At 62.4% G+C, this 21,583-nt stretch overlaps 1 protein-coding gene across 1 annotated transcript in view; it reads left to right on the top strand.

Moving 5' to 3' along the window:
- ITSN1 (intersectin 1) overlaps positions 1–21,583 on the top strand; it is a 149,053-nt gene that overhangs the window by 112,386 nt on the left and 15,084 nt on the right. The window contains 4 exon segments of the mRNA XM_036347475.1: positions 1,306–1,427; positions 3,286–3,403; positions 5,221–5,412; positions 20,403–20,524. Of these exon segments, the coding sequence (XP_036203368.1) occupies positions 1,306–1,427; positions 3,286–3,403; positions 5,221–5,412; positions 20,403–20,524 (554 nt within the window).

Here is a 21,583-nt window from a genome sequence, read left to right as displayed (position 1 = left end):
ACAGTGAGCGAGAGGCTGGGCAGCTGCTGGCCACGCAGGCCTGGGAGGCGCAGGGACATCTGAGGCCAGTAGGTCACTGGCCTGGACTTGTCCAGACTGAGAACTGGGGATCTAGACCCGTCCTCAGGTGCTTAGGCCTCGGGGTGCTCAGGCCTCGGGGTGCTCAGGCCTCGGGGTTCTGGTCGCCAGGGCTAGGGTTGCTCATGTGCCTCTAGAGCAGCGGCTCTCAACCTGTGGGTCTCAACCCCTTTGGCGGTCGAACGACCCTTTCACAGGGGTCGCCTAAGACCGTCGGAAAACACATATCTAATTACATACTGTTTTGTGATTAATCACTGTGCTTTAATTATGTTCTATTTGTCACCATGAAATTGGGGGTCCCCACAACACGAGGAGCTGTATTAAAGGCCACGGCGTTAGGAAGGTTGAGAACCGCTGGTCTAGAGGAAGAGGATGTACTGTCTCGGGGTGGGCTTTTCACCTCTTCTCCCTCCCTCCCTCCCTCCCTCCCTCCCTCCCTCCCTCCCCAAAGAGGATGGGGCGGGCCATGCAGAGGGGAGAGCAGTGCGCCCTGTCGCTTCTAGAAGTTCAGGAAGCAGTCCCTGTGGATGTGGCAGAGAAGGGTCTTGCCCTCGCGCCCAACCTCCCAGCGCCGTGGCCTCCCTGCGCCGCGCTGCTGCTGGGCTTGTCCCCCTGACGTGCTCAGTCAGGGAGAGGACTGTTTGCATTTTTCTGTGCTGGCTTGTTTTTGCGTAAACTTCCCACCTTTACTCCACGTTCGTCCTTCAACTCAAAACAAAAAGCAGTCAACTTGCATTGACACGATTCCTGCCGATATTCAGGGTCACCCTCACATGTGAGCCCCAGACACGGCCTGTGGGCGGGGTGCGGCCCTGAGCTGCAGCCGAACTGGGCAGAGCCAGGCTCCAGTGGGTCCCGCAGGAGACAGGCTGCTCTCCCCTTGTCCCTTGGTCGCTTGCCTGTCTGTGAGTGGGCGGTGCTGAGTGCTGTGGGCAGAGGGCAGGCAGAGGGCACATGGGACAGAGGAGGCCCAGCTGTTGAGGGAGGGGCTAGGACAGAAAGTGCTGGAATTGGGGGGCAGCTTGTGGAAGGAAACTGGGAAGTTCCGAGGTGACCGGGTCCTTCCACCTCAGCCTGGGATGGGGCGATGGGTACGCCTTCCCTTGGAAGAAGACGAGCCCCGAGGTTGGCTTTGATGGTGTGAACCTGTGAGCCGGGGGCGGCTGTGTCTCCTTAGAATGTCCTCCTGACTGACCGTGGGCCGTGTCCCATCTTGTTTTCCAGAAATAGCCCAGGTCATTGCCTCCTACACAGCCACGGGCCCTGAGCAGCTCACCCTGGCCCCGGGCCAGCTGATTCTGATCCGAAAAAGGAACCCAGGTGGATGGTGGGAAGGAGAGCTGCAGGTGGGTGCCTGTCCTGTGGTGTGAACTCCTGTCCGGGTGGGACTACGCAGGCACAAAAGGACACTGTTTCCTCACAGAGTGACCCTGCGTGTGGGTAGCGGGAGATGCGCCGTAGTGTCGGAATCTGCTGGGGACTGAGCTTCGGCCCGCCCGCAGCAGGATTCTTCTGAAGATGATACAAATGGTTTGGGCTCCTGACTCCGCTGGTAACTCAGCTGGTGAGAGCTGGGCCAGAGAGTTAGCGAGAGAGTCCCCTGCAGCTCCTTCGGGCCGTAAGGTCCAGTGGCAGGTTCTGTGTGTCCAAAGCCACCGCTGCCTCGTAGGACTTTTAGTTCCTCTGTGTGTGTGTGTGTGTGTGTGAGTACACACGCTTGTGTGTGTGTGTGTGTGCGCGCACGCGCGTGCGCATGTGTGTGAGTGTGGGCGCTTGTGTGTGTGCGCACGTGCGCACGCATGTGTGTGTGTGAGTGTGGGTGCTTGTGTATGTGTGTGTGTGTATGTGTGCACACATGTGTGTGGGTGCTTGTGTATGTGTGTGCATGTGTGTGTGCACGTGTATGTGTGTGTGCGTGTGCACGCATGGATGGTTTTGGCCTCTGTTTTGGTCGATGCAGCACCTCTCCCGACCCCTGACTGGTCTCTTCCTTTCATAGACTAGTCAGGGCTGCGAGCCTTGGCTCCCGCCGTGACTCTAAGTCCTCTGGGCCACGCGCCTGTGAGCACTCGGTCCCGGATCTTGTGCTGAATTAGATCGAAGTGAAGGAGAGGCGTGGCCGTGTACCTGGTTTCTTTCTTTTTTTTTTTTAATACATTTTTATTGATTTCAGAGAGGAAGGGAGAGAGAGGGAGAGAGATCGAAACATCAATGATGAGAGAGAATCATTGATTGACTGCCTCCTGCACGCCCCCCACTGGAGACTGAGCCCACAACCCGGGCATGTGCCCTTGGCTGGAATCGAACCTGGGACCTTTCAGTCCACAGGCCGATGCTCTACCCACTGAGCCAAACCAGCCAGGGCAAGGGCCGCTGGGTTCTGAGAACAGTGTCCAGTTTAGACTTGGGCTCTGTGTGTACATGGGTCTTGCTTCTGCGGTTGCCTGTTCTCCACTAGAGGAGTGCAGACGTGCGTGTGAAGCTTGGCTCGCCGCCAGCTGGGTGGGACCTAGGGACTGCCCCTCCGCTTCCCCGAGTCACCGCTGTCCTGTGGATGGTGCAGATTCATGCACAGAAGGTGCCCGGCACAGGCCTCGCTCATGAAAAGCACCCAACAAACCACGCTGTTACTGTTCCTAAAACCCGCACATCGTGTTGACATTAGCCATAACCTTTCTGTTTCTACTTTTTTTTTAAGTTTATTGATTTTAGAGAGAGAGGACGGGAGGGAGAGAGGGGGAGAGAGAATCGCGGATTTGTTGGTCCATGCACTTGCTTACGCGCTCATTGGTTGGCTCAGGGCTGTGCCCTCACCGGAGATCGAACCTGCATCCTGTGTGTCGCGCCGATGCTCTAACCAGCGGAGCCACCCCGCCAGGGCTCAGCCACCGTCGTGCCTCACCTGATGGCAGCAGCCGAGGCAGGTGCACGCGCAGTGTTCCGCCCGCCCGCCCACGGCTCTGTACTCCGCACTGTGGTCCCTGCGGCCCAGCCCTGCAGGTGCCTCGGGCCGCTGACCAGTGACTTGCTGCCGCGGCTGGACTTGGCCCCAGTGTCTTTGGTTTGCCGTGTGCGCCCAGGGGTTCCACTGCGTGCCCCGCCTTTCAGCTCCGCGTGCCTGTACGGGTGCCCAGTCACAGGGCAAACGTCAGGAAAGGACGTGAACCTTTTACACATTTTGACGCCGCTTTTTGTTTTTTTTAGGCTCGTGGGAAAAAGCGCCAGATAGGCTGGTTTCCTGCGAATTATGTAAAGCTTTTAAGCCCTGGGACAAGCAAGGTCACGCCCACGGAGCCGCCCAAGCCCCCTGCACTCCAGGCAGGTGAGCACTCTCCCGTCCCCACTGCAGATCCCTGCGTCTCGCCGCCTTCCCACGAGGCCCCTGAGCAGGCGCAGGGCCATCAGCGGAGGGCTCCGTGTCCTGCGACGTGGAGTATGTTTTCCTAAAGGACTGAGTGTCAAGCAGCTTTGTCCGCGCACAGCAGAGCCCTTGTTGGAACTCTCCCGCCGGCCTGAAGGCTGTGGCGTTAAAGCCAGCGTGTGCCCTTGATCCCCCCCAGCTGTTTAAGCAGGTTTGGCCCGGGGGTGAGGGACGGAGAGGACTTGAGAATACAAATGGCTGGGCCTGGCGAGGAGGGGCGCTGGAGCTGGAGGCCAGGCCTGCTGGCGGTGGAGTGCTGTCACCGAGGCGGAATTGGAATCGCTCCCCGTGACCTTTCCTGTGGGCGGGGGCGGGTGGCTTGGCTCCCCGAAAGGACAGGGACAGGGCCCCGCAGCTGAGCGGCCGGCTGCTTCCTGGTTGAAGAGATCGGGTTAGATGCTGCAGTGGCATCGGGGCGGGTGAGGCGGGCGAGCGGCATCTACGTCAGGGCTCTAAGCCCCAGTGGTGGGAGGGGCAGATTCTGCGCCTGCACCGTGGCTGCGTGTGCTGTGTGGCTGCGTGTGCTGTGTGGCTGCGTGTCTGCGTGTGCTGTGTGGCTGCGTGTGCTGCGTGGCTGCGTGTGTTGCGTGTCTGCGTGTGCTGTGTGGCTGCGTGTGCTGTGTGGCTGCGTGTGCTGCGTGGCTGCGTGTGCTGTGTGGCCAGTGGAACGTGATGGAAATGGGCCGGCCTTGGCCAGCAGTCAGGGTTGGCAGACGCTGTGACTGACGCTGGCCCCGGCTGGGCCTCCTGGCTGCAGCTCTGTGTGGGCAGAGGGGTGCGGTGCCAGCTGGTCGGTCCCCCCCCCCCCCCCCCCCCCCCCCCCCCCCGCAGGAGGCCTGGCCGCGTCCCCTGCATCAGGTGGGTTGAAGCCTCAGAACTAATTTGCTGACGCAATTGAATTGGCTGGAGAGTTTGAAAAACCTTAACCCACATGCGAGTTGGTTACGAAAGATCAGTTGGGCTTCAGCTCAACTCTGCAGCCTTCCCTGTAGGGTCCACATGCAGAGAATGAAAGCAGTTTATCCTCTAGGCAGCAGTTCTCCACCTTCCGGCCCTTTAAATACAGTTCCTCATGCTGTGACCCAACCATAAAACGATTTTCGTTGCTACTTCATAACTGTCATGTTGCTACTGTTATGAATCGTCATGTAAATATCTGATCTGCAGGATGGTCTTAGGCGACCCCTGTGAAAGGGTCGTTCGACCGCCAAAGGGGTTGCGACCCACAGGTTGAGAACTGCTGCTCTAGGGAATGAGGCACGAAACGTTCTAGAATGCAGACATTTCTCTTTGACACAGAATTTTGAGGTGCAAAGGTACAGAGAATAAAACAGACTTTTTCACTAAGGTTTGGCAGTTTTGGAGTCACATGGTCATTACCTTCCACCTTAACAGCAGACAGCCCCCAGAGAGCCCTGTGGGCAGCCCTGCCAGCGGGCCCGTGGCCGGCTCAGAGGCCGCGTCTGAAGGGTCCCACTGCTCGGGGCCGTCCACACGCCTCCCACTGTCACTGCGTTTTCTGCTGACAAGTGAATGTGACAAGAGGAAGATGTTAGAAAAACGGAAGCGTTCGTGTGAAATGGTGCCGATGTCTGGGTTTTGAGTCTTTGGTCTTGCTCTGTCACTCACACCGTACGGAGCCCATCCTCCGGGGAAAGGGCGGGCTAACTGGTGCCGAGCCGTGCCGAGCGCTCACGCCCGCCCTGCCCTCCCCGCAGTGTGCCAGGTGATCGGGATGTACGACTATACCGCGCAGAACGACGACGAGCTGGCCTTCAGCAAGGGCCAGATCATCAACGTCCTCAGCAAGGAGGACCCCGACTGGTGGAAGGGCGAGGTCGGCGGGCACGTGGGGCTCTTCCCGTCCAACTACGTGAAGCTGACCACGGACACGGACCCGAGCCAGCAATGTAAGTGCGGGGCCCGGCCCCTCCGCGCCTCGCGGCCGAACATGCAGCATTGCTCTGATCCCGCCGCGCGCCCAGCGCAGGCGAGACCCCCTCCTTCAGTCTCTTTGAAGACCTTCTGGCGTGCAGACCTACCTGTGGGGTTGCTTTTATTTTTTATTCCTTCCGTAGCATGTCCCGTCCCTCCCCGCCCCCCTTTTCCGTTTTTTAAATCATTTGGCACCACGCTGTGTACACGCCTGACTCATTCTCCTAGCTTGAATTTTGCTCATTGTTTTGTTTTGCTTATGTGTTGTTTTCCTCCTTTTTCTAGGAATCATATGTTGTCCATCCCCCCCTCAGGCTTGAAAGTCCTCAAAGAGACCCACTATCCCATATCACTGCCCAGAGGGATGATGGGAGATGCAGCCTTGATCATGTGACTTCCAGCATGATCACCTACTGCCTTCTGAGTAGAAGAACTCACTGCAGAGCAGTTTACCTCATTTGACCTTAGTTGCATGTGATGGCAACGTGGAGTTACTACTTGCAGAGATAGAAGCAAAAATTACAAACACACAGGGTAGTGGGTCCTTTTGTGGCTTTCCTAGTGACTCAAATCGACTGCCCCCCACCTTTGCACAGGTGCTTTCAATAGTTTTAAAATTATTTTTAAATATATATTTTAGCCTTTTAATAAAATAAATAAAGAAATTACTCCTTTGCTATTTTGGTTTTGCAAAAAGACCCACTATCAAGGAATGCTGCATGTGCTGTTAAATATGTTCCAGATGCCCGTGAATCTGAGACTCGCCCAGTGAGACCAGCTCCACGGGGCGGGCGGGCTCCCTGCGGGAGAAGTGCAGAGGGGGTCAGTGTGTCTCAGAGACGCGTAGAACCAGCGATTAAACAGAGTGTTGTGCTTGTCCGTGTGTTCCAGATGTACCTTGTGAGCATGTAACAACATCCTGTACATAAGGACGTGGTTCCTCCCATGGCTACGTCACTCCCTTGTACGATGCGCTAGTCCAGTTGCATTGATTTTATTTTGCACAGTGACCTTGTAGCCACATGAGAAGCACCTGGGCTTTTGTTCGATCTCAGATTTACTGGGTTGAGTTGGTGTTTTCTGTTTTGGGTTTTAAACTCGGCGTGTGTTCATACCATAATCAGTGGACAATGCCATCGCGGTTGTCACGAGCAGCAGTATATACACAATCTCTTCGTGTCTGTTACATGGCGTTTTCTCCCAGTTACTTTTCATGGAATGACTCACTTTGAACAAGTAATTTTCTTGACAAGAAAGAATGTATAGACGTCTCCCTGCGATTAATTTCCAATGTTTACATTTTTTAACTAGACTGTGGATTTCTACAGCGTAGAGGACGGGCGCACGGTCCGCGCCTGTGGTAGGTGTAGCTGAAGCCCTGTGTGTCTCTAAACACTAGTGGGAAGCTCTCCATAAGTGCCCGTTGCCGACAGCCCGCAGCACGGGCGGGGAGCCCAAGCACAATCTAGCAGTTCTAACAGCGACTTTTTAACTGTAGCGACCTGTTTGTGTGTCTCCCTTGGAGACTGTGCTGGCCGCGTAGAGCCCTCCCTCGCTCGCGTGGCTGCGCGCTCCCCTGCGCTTCAGTATTTCCATGGATACGAATGTAAAATATATAAATATATAAGCCTGCGGCTTTAACAACTGTAACTCAACTTTGGAATAGTTACGTGTATAGATAATTAAATTCTTCCTATAAAAGCTGAACGGATGTCTCTGTCTTCTTGCTGGGACCTGGCGGTGTGACGGAGCCACACAGACGGCCACCTGTGTGGGTGAGGCCCGTGCCCTGAAGCACAGACTTCACGCCCTCCCTGCGCCCTCCAGCGGCCTCCCTCTCTCCTGTACGCCCCTCTCTGGTCCGTATGCAACCTGCGGCCCCTCCCGGTCCTGGCCTTGAACAGAACTGCCTCCCAGCTAGCGGTTCACTAGCTCATGGGGCTGTGGCTACGTTATTGCTCCATTGATGGCGTGTGAGTGGACTCAGGGTTCAAAACATTTCTCCCCAAGATGGATCATAATAAGGGTCTGTTAACACCCAAAAAGTATGTGGGTGAAGATGGGACGCTCACCCCTCCACACCGGTCACCGTCCGTCCGCCTCTCACTCGTCGCCTGGCAGAAGTACCCGAGTGCCCGCACGGCACTGCCAGTGCCCACGCACCCGACTGTCAGAACCCCGCCTGCGGGTCCTCCCGGCCACGCGGGGAAAGCGATCCCCCTTCAGAACAGCGAACATTTGGGGGATCCACAGGTGCGGGCGCCCCGCCGGGTTCTGGGGGCAGTGTGTGTGGGAGATCAGGAGCCAAGTCCTTAGGAGAATTGGGAGGCCAGGCGGCGTGGAGCGGCCATGGGGGGGGTGGGAGCGGGGAGGGGAGGGGGGGTGTAGAGCGACACAACCTTCCAGGAGGAAGGCCTGAAGCTGAGCCCCGAAGGATCCCTGGAGGCCGGGAAGGGCAAGGAATGGCGCTTCTGGGGGGCGGTGCCCTGCAAAGGCCCAGGGCGGGCAGCGAGCTCGGTCTCCGACCCCCTCCTGAGGAGCACGCTGCCGGCCTTGCCCCCAGGAGCCGGGGTTCCTCCAGCCCCGGGTTGGGCAGGATGGCAGTGCTCCCTGAATCTGGGCAACCCTTCCCATACACCCTCTCGGGAGATGGCCCTGGGCCGTCCTCGGGGCTCGGGACGTGGACACGGGCTCCCCGGGAAACCACTCTTCCCTCAGCGTCCACTTGCACAGCGAGTGTCCACTGTAGCCCAGGCCTCTGACCGGACAGTAAGCTGCAGGCATCGGCTGGAGAGAGGCCGGGGTGCAGCCAACCTGTGCCCCCCCATCCTCCCCCCTCCCCTTATCCTCCCCCCTCCCCCTGCTCAGGACAGTCCCCTCCACAAAACTCCAGCCCAGATGCCCCAGCGTCTAGAAAGTGAGAACCAGCTGTAAATCCTGTCGGGCGGCTTGGGCCCCGTGTTTTGTGTCCACAGGCCGAGTGAGGAAGGGACAGGCAGGCAGTGACCTCAGGCGCCAGGGCCTGGTCTGCTGCTCTGACTGGTTGCCGGGGGGCCGGGCGCCCGGGGAGATGAAAGTCCCCTGTGGGGGCAGGGGCAGTGGCTCCACATCTGCCGCTGGAGCCGGGGTGTCGCGTGCCCGAGAGGAAGCGTCTCTCCCTGTGGCTCAGCCGCGTGGCTTTTAAAGGTGGACGGACTCCTGGGTGTCGCTCCTCCTAGACCAGGTGGTGGTGGCAGAGGCACAAACGGGGCCCCTGCTGCCCCTCCCCCCTGCCCCTGTCACTCCCCCGCACCCTTCCCCCCTCCAGGCCCCGCCCACAGGAAAGCAGGAAAGCGGGGGGGGGGGGGGGGCAGGTCCGTGGAGGGCAGGTCCGTGGAGGTGGCCCCACAGATTAAAGGGTGCGTTGAGGCCTTGGGAAGAGGGGCACCGGCCAGCGCCGTGGAGCTGAGAACGCGGAGGGTCCAGGAGCCAGTGAGGTTCTCAGGCGGCCCCCACTCCCGCCAGACCCCCGCCCGTCCCGGCTGTGCTGGGCCTCTCAGCCGCTGCAGCCCTCCTGGGGCCCCCTCCTCTGCCACCGGGGTCAGACTACAGGTGCGCAAGTCAGGGCCTCCTCCCCGCTTCCCGTGCCAATGCGCGCAGGGACCCGGCCTCGCCCACGGACCCGGCCTCGCCCACGGGCCCGCGTGGGAGAGCCGCCTGCGGGCCCGGTGGGAGAGCTGCCAGTGGGGTGTGCCGGCTCTGAGCGTCTGGGCGCTGACGCAGGTCTATTCCCTCCCGCGTGCCATGGCCTCTGTCCGCTCGCAGCAGAGACTGGGCTGCGCAGCCCCAAACGTGCCAGACTCGCAGTTTTGTGTGTTTTAATATATATTTTTATTGATTTCAGAGAGGAAGGGAGAGGGAGGGAGGGAGGGAGAGAGAAACATCAAGGATGAGAGAGAGTCATTGGTCAGCTGCCTCTTGCACGTCCCACTGGGGATCCAGCCTGCAACCTGGGCCTGTGCCCTGACCGGGACTCGAACCCTGACCTGGTTCATAGGTCGTCCCTCAACCACTGAGCTGCGCCGGCCAGGCTCACGTTTCTGTTTTTAAAGCAGCCAGGCCTGTGTGTAGGGGTGCTGCCCCAAGCCTCTCCCAAGCAGCCCCCCAGCAGCTCACAGCGGAGGCCCCTCCTGGCCGCCGTGGGCACCCCACGGGCCCCTCAGCATCCGGGCCTTGGGCCTTGGAGGCCTCTGCTCTGCTTGCTGGGCCTCCCGCAGAGCGAGCGCCCAGTCTGCCCAGCAGAGGGGCAAGCCAGGGGGCCCCTCTCTCTGGGCGTCACCTGGAGTTCTGAGGCCGTGGGAAGGCCCCAGGGCCTGTATCCTCAGCAACAGCCCCCAACGATGTGCCTCCAGCAGACGCCCCGACCCCTTCCCCTCCCACCAACCCCTCACTTGTCCCCACACTGTGCCAAAGGCTTGGGCGTCCCCCGGGAGACCAGGGGCCCCGCCTGCCCACATGTCCCCGGAACCAGCCCCTGTCCCTGCACAGGGAGGGCGGCTGAGAAACAGGCCGCTCAGCACGCTCCTGAGCTCATAGAAGCCGGGGCACAGGCAGCCAAGTCACCGCAGCTGCTGGGGGAAGAGACTGGACTGAGTGTGGCCGAGGGTCAGGTGTGGCCGAGGGTCAGGGCGAGGCCGAGGGTCAGGGCTGGGGGGCCGGGAAGGCCTCTCTGGAGACATGGCGGGGGGGGGGGCTGACTGGGGGGGTCGGCAGGCAGAGGTCGCAGGGAAGGAGACCCTAAGCCCGAGGAGCAGCAAGTGCGAAGGCCTGAGGGTGGACGGGCTTCTGCCCCTCCCGCAAGGACACCCCTCTCTGACGTCTGCGCACCGTCCTCACAGCCCCTGCGCTGCTTGTCACCAGCTCCAGGCCTGGGGGAGACCGGCACCTCCTGGCTGGCCCAAGCGCGTCCAGCCCCCGTCACCTGCACCCCTGTGCCCACCCCGCCTTCCTTTCCGAGTGGGGCCCGGCCACCAGGAGGGCTGCTGTCACCCATAAACCTTGCTGGTGTCCGAGCCAGGACGCACTGCAGGTGGGAATGCCCGGGGGCGGGGGAGGGGTGGGGGCCCCTTGGGAGCTGGTCTCCAGCAACGGCTGACTTTCGGGTCACTGCCTGGGCCTCAAGTCCAAGCTCCCGCTGCCCGGGGATCCCACGGCCTCAGCGGCCCCTTAGGCCCCCGACCACGCGTGAGAAGGTGCGCTTTACTCCCGGTCCCCACTGCAGCGCCAGCCCCCTGGGAGGCAGAGGGGGAGCCGGCCGCGGGGCGTGGAGCCTGTTCTCCTGGAGACCCTGACAGCCCAGAGCCTCCCCCAGGGCCCCGTGCGCCTGCACGCCCTGTGGGAGGGGAGAGGGGTGCATGGCTGGGGTCCTGGGAGCCCCCCAACCCAGCCCCGTCCCCATTGGCTGAGCAGCAGGCCCCGTCTGTCCCAGGGTTCTGTGTCCAGCTGAAGCTGCTGGTGGCCCGGCTGGAAGTGCCCTGTGTCACCCCCTCCGCGTGCCCACCCCCTTCTCTGCCGCCTGCAGCCCCACTGACCAGGGACAGCCCGGGGTGGACGTCCTCGTTACTGGGCACCTAAACCTGAGCGTAGGCGGTGCCCCGGCTCCTGGAGGCTTTCCTCCCCCAAGACTGACCCCCGGGGGGCCAGGCCACCCCCACTGCGACCCCGACCAGCCCCCCGCGGCTTCTGAGGACACACGCCCCGGCTCCCCACTGGGCACAGGTGAGGGCAGCGCCTGCCCTCCACCTGGTGCTGGCCGCAGCGGCTCAGGGTGGGTGTGGACAATGTGGTGGACAGTCCTGGGGTGGATAGTGTGGTGGACAGTGCGATGGACAGCTTGGTGGACAGTCCTGGGTGAACAGTGCAATGGACAGTGGTGTGGACAGTGTGTGGACAGTCCTGGGGTGGACAGTGAGGTGGGTAGTCCTGGGTGGACAGCCCTGGGGTGGACAGTGCGGTGGACAGTGTGTGGACAGCCCTGGGGTGGACAGTGCGGTGGACAGTGTGTGGACAGTCCTGGGGTGGACAGTGAGGTGGGTAGTCCTGGGTGGACAGCCCTGGGGTGGGCAGTGCGGTGGACAGTGCGGTGGACAGTGCGGTGGACAGTGTGTGGACCGCCCTGGGGTGGGCAGTGCAGTGGACAGCCCTGGGGTGGACAGTCCTGGGGTGGACAGTGAGGTGGATAGTCCTGGGGTGGACAGCCCTGGGGTGGATGGTGCGGTGGACAGTCCTGGGTGGACAGCCCTGGGGTGGATGGTGCGGTGGACAGTCCTGGGTGGACAGTCCTGGGGTGGATGGTGCGGTGGACAGTCCTGGGGTGGCCAGTGAGGTGGATAGTCCTGGGGTGGACAGCCCTGGGGTGGATGGTGTGGTGGACAGTCCTGGGTGGACAGTCCTGGGTGGACAGTCCTGGGTGGACAGTCCTGGGGTGGATGGCGTGGTGGACAGTCCTGTGGTGGATGGTGTGGTGGACAGTCCTGGGGTGGACAGTGTGGTGGACAGTGTGTGGACAGTGTGTGGACAGTCCTGGTTGCTCCCTCGTCCCACAGGCTCCTTCCCATGAGGCTGTGCCACTGTTGGGGGAGGGGTGCCTCCCGGGGTCAGTCTCTGCCAAGCCGCGCGGTGGCCGAGGCCCCTGCACAAGCCTTTGGGTGGGAAGGCACCATCGTGTCAAAGAAATTCCCAGAACAGGAAGCGAGCCGCCCTGGCCACGAGGATGGAGGGCTGTGTGGTTCTGTCTCCCCGAGAGGGTCACGGCTCGGGCTCGCCCTGGTGTTCCAAAGGGGTCAGCGTGCGGAGTGCGGGGCGCCCCGGGGACCCCGTGAGAGACGCCACTGGGACTTGCCTTCCCGGGAACCTGGGCCCCCGAGCCTCCTGCCCGCCAGGCTCACGTTCAGTGGTGCCCGGGCTGCCCTGGCCTCGCTGCGCGGGGCGGCCTGTGGTTTCCCAGGCGACCGAGCACAGGAGTGTCCTGACAGCAGCCGCCCGGCACCTCTGGGATCCGTGTCCCATCCAGACAAGGAAGGTGGGTGGCAGGTGACCGTCCTCCCTGGCCGTGGGGTCGGGGGCCGGGGTGGCAGCGCGGCCCAGGCACCCAGCGCTCCCTGCGAGCAGCGGCCTGAGCCACTCACGCCGCTGCCAGGACGGGCACAGCCTCCCCCTCGGGTGGGTGAGGGGCCTCACCTGGCCGCCGTCAGAACCCCTGGAAGCGTCACAGCTACGGACACCTGCGTGCACCCCGGCGGCGGGCTGGGTCGGTCCCGGGCCAGCAGGGACACTGGGCTTTCAGACACGCCTCCGGCGGTTCCGAGGGGCGTGGGCTCCTGGGCCACAGCCTGGTCCCCGCAGCAGCGGCCACCGTGACCCTCCCGCATACAGCCCGAACCTCCCCTGCTCTGCAGCCAAAGGCGCAATGCAGCCGCCTCGCTCCGCTGTTCAGAGCCTCCTCGACTGGGTCCCCCCCAGATCCATATGCTGGAGCCATAACCCTCAGGGCCTCGGAGTGGGGCTGTGTTTGGAGATGCGCCTTAACGATCATTCAGATGAGGCATTGGACGGAGCCTCCATCCTGCCTCCTGTCCCTGTAAGGAGAGATTTGAGCACCGTTGCCAGGGATGATCACGGGGGAGGGGAGGCCACGTGAGGACTCACAGAGACGGTGTGTCTGCCTGCAAGCGGGGAGGCCTCTGAGGAAAGCAGACCTACTGCACCTTGATCTTGGACTTCAGGCTCCAGGCTGAGACAATGTTTCTGTTGTCTAAGTGCCGGACTGGGGATCCTCGTTACAGCAGCTGGAGCGGGCTGATACGTCGCCTTCCCAGCAGGTGTGGCAAGGCCGGGGGCGCGGAGGCTCAGAGCGGGTGCTGTGGGTCAGACCCCACGGCCAGTTGTTAACTGAGACTTGGCCGGTACTTCCCTGCCCCGTGCCTCAGTTTCCTCGTCTGCGCACTGGGGAATAGCAACAGCAGCGACGGCATAGCGGTTCCTGGTGAAGGCTTAAGGCGTTCGTGTGGGTACAGAGCTGGGAATGGGGTGGGGGTGAGGGTGAGGGGGGCGCTCACACTAGCAGTCAGTGCTACCTGTCCTCCCTGTGCCAGTGTCATAGAGAATTTTTATGAGTTTATTTGAAACAAAACTGAAGACAATTGCCGGGAAGCAAGACCTCAAATCTCCGGAGAACGAGTCTTGCAGCTTCTTTTATGCACTTATTATTCAGGAGGGAGCGTAAGGAAGAGGCCCTGCAGGTGGGAGGGAGCAGGGCCGACGGGGTTACAGGAGAGCTGGTGGGAGGGTGTGTTCTCTTGGGGGTGGCTCTGCCCTGAGGGGTGTCACTTCCCGCATTTCCAGGGTGTGTTACCCACATGCCCACGAACAGCAGACAGGGCTTACCTTCTTTCACTAAAGAAGTTACAGGCCTGGGGGTACTGCCCACCATGACCTGCCAGTTAGGGACCTGTGATTTATGCCTGCACCCATTTTTCATCCACACCTGTTACCCCAGCATCTGCTTCCCTCTTTCTCACCTGTTTTGGGCTCCAGGCAACCCCCTGCTGGGACCCCCTGCTGGAACCCCCTGCTGGGACCCTCTCCACCGCCTGCCCAGCCTGACATTCGCCTCTTGAGGCCCAGCTCAAATTCTTCCTGTTCCAGAAAATATCCCCAGATGCCTCCAGTCAAAACTCCTGCCTCCTCCCTGTGCGCCAACAAAAACATTTCCTCCTCTGGCAGCCCATCTGCCTCGTGCACCCAAAGCATTGAGTTACGACCACCAGCAAGGAGACCCCAAATACCGCAGGGGCGCGCAGCGAACGCAGAAACACAGGGAGCAAGAAAAACTCGCGTGTTGTCCGCGGGCCAGGAACCACGCGCAAGTGCAGACCATGTGCCCTGACGCCCCCGGAAATTCCGGTGTCGGTTATGCAGCCAGAACGCCGGCCTTTAATGGAGTGAAGGACCCGCATGACGGGAAATCAGGCGCTGGCTGGTCCCCAGTCGTGTCATTCCCACCCCTTCTCCACTGCTCAGCGCCCGCGGCGTGGACGGGGCGCTCCTTCCTGGGAGACGCAAACTTGTCCGGAGTCACGAGGCTATCGGAGCCTCTGCTTGTGACCGAGCAGCGGAGGGCAGCCCAGCCTCAGGGCCGGGGCCCCAGGACAGGCTGGAGCGGTGCGGGCCCCCCGCTCCCGAGACCCCCGCTAGCCCCAGGCCTAGGGGTCCGCACCTCTGCAGCCTCCAGGACTGACCAGGTGCTGCCGGCCATACGGCCAGGATCGGAGTCGGGGGAAGGAGGCCTGAGCCCCGGCAGACCCAGGCTCTGGGAGGACGAGGACCCGTCCTGCTCATCCCCCCGACCGGGCCCCGCAGCCCTGTCACTGCAGGAAGGCACAGGCCCGTGGCTCAGGGACCTCGCTCACGGGTGGACAGCGCGGGGACCACAGCCCCTGCCCTGCGTCCCTCCCCCGCGGCCTCCCGGCCTCTCCTGCCCGACAGGGCCGCCTGGGCCAGAGGCAGCAGTTGGGTCTATTTCTGGGGGAGCCGGGCTGGCCTTGGGGGGTGGGCTCCCCTGGCAGGAGAGGTGGGGCCGAGGCCTGGCTCCCGCAGTCAGGCCACCCCTGGAGATGCCCTCCGTGCGGACGGGCGCTCCTGGGACCAGCGTCGGCTGACCTGGGGGCACGGAGCCAGAGGCTGGGCCACAGTCCTCAGCGACGCGGCACATCCTCCCCTTAGAGATGAACCGTCGCCTGGGCTTCCGTCTGGCTGGTCCCTGCGGCCTCTGCATCTGCCTGCGCGCTGGCCCCACACCCCCAGCGGAACGCCGGCCGCCCTGCCCTGCGGAAACCCGGCGTGAGTCAGGCCTCGGGCCGAATCGTCCTCCTGGGATCCCCAACTTCTCGGAGTCCCATGTGCTGCGCCGCCCCCCCCCTCTCCCCCCCCCCAGCCGCAGGCCCATTCTGCACCATTTGCTAATTTAAATCTAGTTTTCCTGTTGCGTCTCTGGGCTGTGAGTGTCCTTGAGGCCAGGACACTGTGGTGCTCATTTCTGTCTCTTGGACTCTTCATGGGGACGTGATACATATTCATCGACCAACGTATTGTCTATTCGGGCCCTTTTGTAACAGGAACTCGGCCTGTTTACTTGCTTTGCTCGGTGGCCAGCTTGCTGTGAACTGGCTCGGTTTTCAAAATTATGGTCCTTTTGGGGAAAGAGCGTGGACTGATGGGCGGGGCCGGAGAGAGGCCGCACTCATCCTTACCCCAATGGCTTCCGTCTTCTTCCCGCTGTCGGCAAGGGGCGCGCGTTCCCAGGTCGTTCTGGCGATAAAGCGGTTCGTGTAGAGTCGGCCGCTCCTTCGAACATCGTCCCATTCAGGGGACCAGATGGCCTTTTGGGGTAAGATTCCCCCCACTTTTCTCCAGGCCCCCAGCCTCCACTCCTTCCCAAGGGGGCCGCACAGCCCTGCCCACTCGGTGAGCGTGTCTGACTATACGGAGTCCCGAGGGCCAGCTCGCAGGTGAGGGATTTGGTGTGGGCTCTGCGTGGGGTCATTTTAACCCTCCGGACCAGCGGTTCTCAACCTGCGGGTCGCGACCCCTTTGGCGGTCGAACGACCTTTCACAGGGGTCGCCTAAGACCATCCTGCAGATCAGATATTCACATGACGATTCATCACAGTAGCAACATGACAGTGATGAAGTAGCAACGGAAATAGTTTTATGGTTGGGCCACCACATGAGGAGCTGTATGTAAAGGGCCAGAAGGTTGAGAACCACTGCAGTCTGGCGTGAGCTGCAGTGTTGTCGCAGCTGTGAGCGGCTGCAGTTGTAAGAACCCCAAACGCCGAGATGCCGGGGAAGTCCCTGCTGTGCTCGGGCCCCTCGTGTTTCTCTGGGGAAGGGAGCCCGCAGCCACGTTCATGCCGGTCCCCACAGCAGGGCGGCCCGCCCTCCAGCCGAAAGAAACCTTCTCCTTGCCAGGACTTTCCCATGCACTCTGCGCCGAATAATGGGCTTTTCACACTCCTTGTTTTTTTAAATATTCAGTTTTCAAAGGAAGGATTTTTTTTTTAGTTCAAAGTGCCTATTTCAAGACTTTTATGGTTCTCTTGGTCCAGCATTTACCAGCAAGATTTTTAAAAGCATCCGTAGCCGGTTTGGCTCATCGCATAGAGCGTCGGCCTGCAGACTGAAGGGTCCCAGGTTCGATCCCGGTCAAGGGCACAGGCCAGGTTGTGGGCTCGATCCCCAGGGTGGGGTGTGCAGGAGGCAGCTGATCAGTGATTCCCTCTCATCAGTGAAGTTTCTCTCCCTCCCTCTCTGAAATCAATAAAAATATATTTTTAAAAAGAATTTTAAACGCAGCCCCCCACGGGTCAGTGTAGGAGCTGACAAGGTTATCCGGAGCCAACCTCGTTGGTGCATTATGCCGAGACGGATCCCCCAGATCTTGGCTTTTCACTGAGCTCTGGGGGTTGGGGAGGCTGTCTGGCCACGCCCCTGTCTCCAAGCCCACGGGACTGGGAGGTGGTCGAGATGGGGTGGAATGGTGGAGCAAGCAGCCACAGCCCCCAGCCCCGCCCGGCCACCCCAGCTCCTTCAGCTCTGACGTGGGCTACTGGGTGGAGGGATGACCGTGGAGCCTCCTCGTACCGCTAACCCACCCTGGGCAGCAGGCCTCCAGGTCACCATGAACTGGCCCCGGCCCCTCGGACCGGCACAGTGGCCCGAACCCGGCCAGGCCGCCGGCTGCTGCTCTGGCTCTGAGCTCAGAACTGCACGGGGGAAGCTCGGAGCCTCAGAAGAGCTTCCGGAACCAGCGCCTCCCTGTCGTCCTTCCTCACAGGCCTGTCCAGTCCCCCTCGCGTCCTCGGCTCATCGCACCGTCGCTGCAGTCGGCCTGGGCTGGTTGGGTGGTCACCTTCCAGGGATGTGACTGTTTCTCAGGGGATGCTGTTGGCATTGGGGGTGGGCAGTCCTCTGCCCTGTGCACGGCAGGCCCCCTGGCAGTCCTTGTCCAGGCCACCAAGTGCCAGCCATCAGCTCCAGTCAGATGACCCCCAGGGGTCCATGCTCAGCCTGGGGCTGCGAGGGTGCAGTACCACCTGCAACCTGGTGGGGCAGCTCCGCCTTCACCCCGGGGGAGGGCAGTGCCACCTTCATGGGCGGGGGTGGGTGGGTTTGCAGTAACCCCACACCTGGGGACCACTGAGCCCCAAGGTTCTTAGCTGTACACTCTGCAGGCAGGGACTCCTTTTCCGTCCTGAAGCCGCAGCACCCAGCAGTTAGCGCCAGGCTGGCGGGAGGACATCGGTAAATACTTGTCGAATGAGTGAATGAGACCCAGGAACAAGCTTGAAGGGGCCCGTGAACCCTACAAAACTGTGTGCACGTGTGTGTATGTTGGGTGCGGTGTGCACGTGTGTGTATGTTGGGTGTGGTGTGCACGTGTGTATATGTTGTGTGTGGTGTGCACGTGTGTTTTCTGGGGCAAGAGTCCAGCGCCCATTACGTTCTCCAGGGGAAACTGACCGACAGGACACTCGGACACGGGTCCAACCAGGGCCCGGCCCAGCCATAGTGTCCCTGCACGGCGCCTGCCAGGTGGGTGTAGGCCCACAGCCTGACCCATGCGCCAGTGCCCGCGGGGGGGCGGGGGGGCGGGGGGGCATGTCCTGAAAACCCCGGGAGCTCATACCAGTCCCGGCCCAGGGCTGCCTCCTGCCCTTTAACCAGAAACGGCCCTGGGTCTGGGCCTGGGCCGTGGAGTCACTAGCACGAAAGTGTGGCGAGAGTGGAGGCGAGCCTGTTCCCCCCAACTTGAGGCTATTTCCTGGGGCGTGAGCCTGTCCCCCCCCCAACTTGAGGCTATTTCCTGGGTCGTCGTAAGCCTGTTCCCCCCAACTTGAGGCTATTTCCTGGGTCGTGAGCCTGTCCCCCCCCCCAACTTGAGGCTATTTCCTGGGGCGTGAGCCTGTCCCCCGCAACTTGAGGCTAGTTCCTGGGGGCTGTCCTGGGAGAGCTGGGAAGTGGGGGCCTGGCCGGCAGGGCGGGCAGCCGGCAGAGGTGGCGGAATTCTCGCCTCCATCCCAGCTCCTTGCGGAGGCGACTGTTTCAATAAAAGCACAACCGACCTGAGGCCGGTAGAGCAGCCGCCGGCTGGGGCTGACACGTCCGCAGACACGGAGGTTCCTGCTGGGCTCGTGGCGGTGGAATGAATGACCACCGTGACTCTGAAAGGCCTGGACGGATGGGCGCGGACCATGATGGCTCGTCCTGGCTGCTTCCCTCTGCCTGTCCCGGCCTGTTCGTTGGGGTGAGGAGCCACCGCATGGCAGAGGGGGCGTTCGGCCAGGGCAGGGACCCACCGAGGCCTGGGAGTTCCCGGCCAGAGTTCACCCCCAGCGCAGGGAAGCCTTTGCCAGGAGTTCCATGACCTCACACGCCCGGAGGCTCAGTCCGTCTGCAGGAGCTCCCAGCACAGACCAGGTCAGCCTGGGCCCGGCTCCCGCGGGGGAGATGGAACCTGGAGGAACCCCTGCGGGTCCAGACCGGGCTCCTCCAGCTCCCGGCCCACAACCGTCACAGGAGAGCTGGTCACATGGCGGACCTCCTGACCCAGGCCGACCCCAGGACGGAGCATGCGCATGGCTAACCGCTCCCAGGCCATGCGGTCACGGTCCCTGCTGGTCCCTCCGAGGGTTTGCGCCCCGTGCTCCAGGCGCCCCTGGTGGGGGGAAGGGACGAGAACAAGTGAGTGGGACCGCCCATCCCCCCACCACGCAGGAGCCTCCCAATCTACCGTTCAAACCGGATTTCTGGGCTGAAAGGAAGAACCGCTGATTAAAGGGAGGTGACTCTGGCTGGAAGGTTCTCCGGAGAACGGAGCCGCCCCCTCCTTCCAGTGGCGGTCACGGTGCGGCCTCTACCCACGGCCCAGACCTCCAAGGACCAGCGAAGGGGGCAGAGGCAGGGGCGCCCCTCAGCCCCCCTGGTCTCGGGCCTGGCCTGGCCTTGGGCACCCCGTGTGCAGCTAGTTCCCCGCTCTGCCTGCAGGCTCGCGGCGGGCGTCCGAGCCAGGGCATGGCCTGGCCTGGTCCGGGACAGTGCACCCAGCCTGGAGGGTCCCCAGGCCATCGGGGGCCTCAGCACAGGGTCACCTTGTCCCGCCTGCAGCGCGGACCCAACACCAGGGTCTAGGGCAGGGCCTGGCATCGGGACAGAGTGTCAGGGTGGGCTCTGGGCGCCACCACCGGCTGAGAGCCGCGGGAGCCTGTTTCCTCGCCTGCGAGTCGAGACAGCTGGTCTCTGTGAGCACAGACACGGCTCCCATGCCCGGCTCCCGCACCCGCCGGCCCGGAGCCCCTCTCCCCACGCGGGGGTGGCTTTGGGCAGCAGTGAGCCTGCGGGGCCGGCTGACGCTGTGGTGACAGATGACCGCAGCTGGTGGCATGGCCTGGCCTGAGACAACAGGAACGGATGCCTCGCAGGGCTGGACAGAGAAGTCCACAGTCAGGTGCAGGCAGGGCCTGTCCTCCGCAGGCTCCGGGAGAAGGTGTGCCAGGCCCCCGCCCTGGCTGCTGGCGTCCTGGCTCGTCCCTGCCTTGTCCCTGCCTCCGACGTCCAGGGTGCCCTGTCTGTCTGCCGTGTCTTCTTGTGCGGACACAGGGGCGTTGGACTGAGGCCTGCACTGGTTGAGTGTGAGCTCATCTGCAAGGTCACCCTACTATTTCCAAACAAGGTCACCCCCCAGTGCCAGGGTTGAGACTTGAACATATTTTCGGGGCTGGGGGGGGGGGGGGGACAGACACATGTCAACCCACCGCACCGCCTGAGAGTGAGGCCACGGGCCCAGCAGCTTCGAGCCCCGGGGTCCTCACTGCGGAGCTGGCCCCCCTAGACTTGACCTAAATTGTCCCGATGGTGTGTTTTCCAGGGTGCTCAGACCTCCACCTCCTGGATATGCTGACCCCCACGGAGAGGAAGCGGCAGGGGTACATCCACGAGCTCATCGTCACGGAGGAGAATTACGTGAACGACCTGCAGCTGGTCACCGAGGTAGCCGGGGTGTGGGTGCGGGGGGGGGGGGGGGCAGCTGGTCACTGAGGTAACCGCCGTGTGGGTGTGTGTGTGTGGGGGGAGCTGGTCACCATGGTAACCGCCGTGTGGGTGCGGGGGGGTGCCCTGGCAGAGGGGCGTCGGGGGCCCAGCAGCTGGTCACCAGGGTAACTGCTGCTGGTGGGGGGAGGGGACGGGCGGGGCGGCCTCTGCCTGAGCCACTTCTGGGTGTTTGGGGAGCACCCGGACAGTCAGCCACGTGGGAGAATCTGACCCAAGAAAGGAAGTTACACTCTCAACCGCGGCCAACTCCACGTCCTGCCCACGGAGGGGCCGGGACCACTCAGGCCAAGGGACACGCGAGTCCATGTGGAGTCGCGTGGGCAGAGACATGTGAGCTGGGAGCCTGGGCTCAGCCACCAGACAGGTGGGATCTGTGGTCACTGCAGGCGGCCACCCAGCCGTGCAGGGCGTGGCCAGCACATTTATGTCCCGGGGCCAAGGAAGACACCGAACCCTGTGTGCCGGCTCTGTCCCCACCTGTGTGCCGGCTCTGTCCCCCACCCTGTGTGCCAGTTCTGTCCCCACCTGCGTGCCGGCTCTGTCCCCCACCTGCGTGCCGGCTCTGTCCCCAACCTGCGTGCCGGCTCTGTCCCCACCTGCGTGCCGGCTCTGTCCCCACCTGCGTGCCGGCTCTGTCCCCACCTGCGTGCCGGCTCTGTCCCCCACCTGCGTGCCGGCTCTGTCCCCACCTGCGTGCCGGCTCTGTCCCCCACCTGCGTGCCGGCTCTGTCCCCACCCTGCGTGCCGGCTCTGTCCCCCACCTGCGTGCCGGCTCTGTCCCCCACCTGCGTGCCGGCTCTGTCCCCACCCTGTGTGCCGGCTCTGTCCCCACCTGCGTGCCGGCTCTGTCCCCACAGGTAGAGGCCCAGCAGTGCAGTCTGTCCCAAGGCCGCAGGGCTGCCCCCCTCAGATGCCCAGGGAGTCACTCACCACCACGTGCATCTAAGTCCTACTGTGCCCTGTGCCCATGCCCTGGTGGCAGGTCCAATGGTGGGC

This window comes from Myotis myotis, unplaced genomic scaffold (genome assembly GCF_014108235.1).
Source record: "Myotis myotis isolate mMyoMyo1 unplaced genomic scaffold, mMyoMyo1.p scaffold_m19_p_2, whole genome shotgun sequence".
NCBI lineage: Eukaryota > Metazoa > Chordata > Mammalia > Chiroptera > Vespertilionidae > Myotis > Myotis myotis.
Note: the sequence above shows the minus strand (reverse complement) of the source record. Positions and strands in the feature narration are given on the sequence as shown.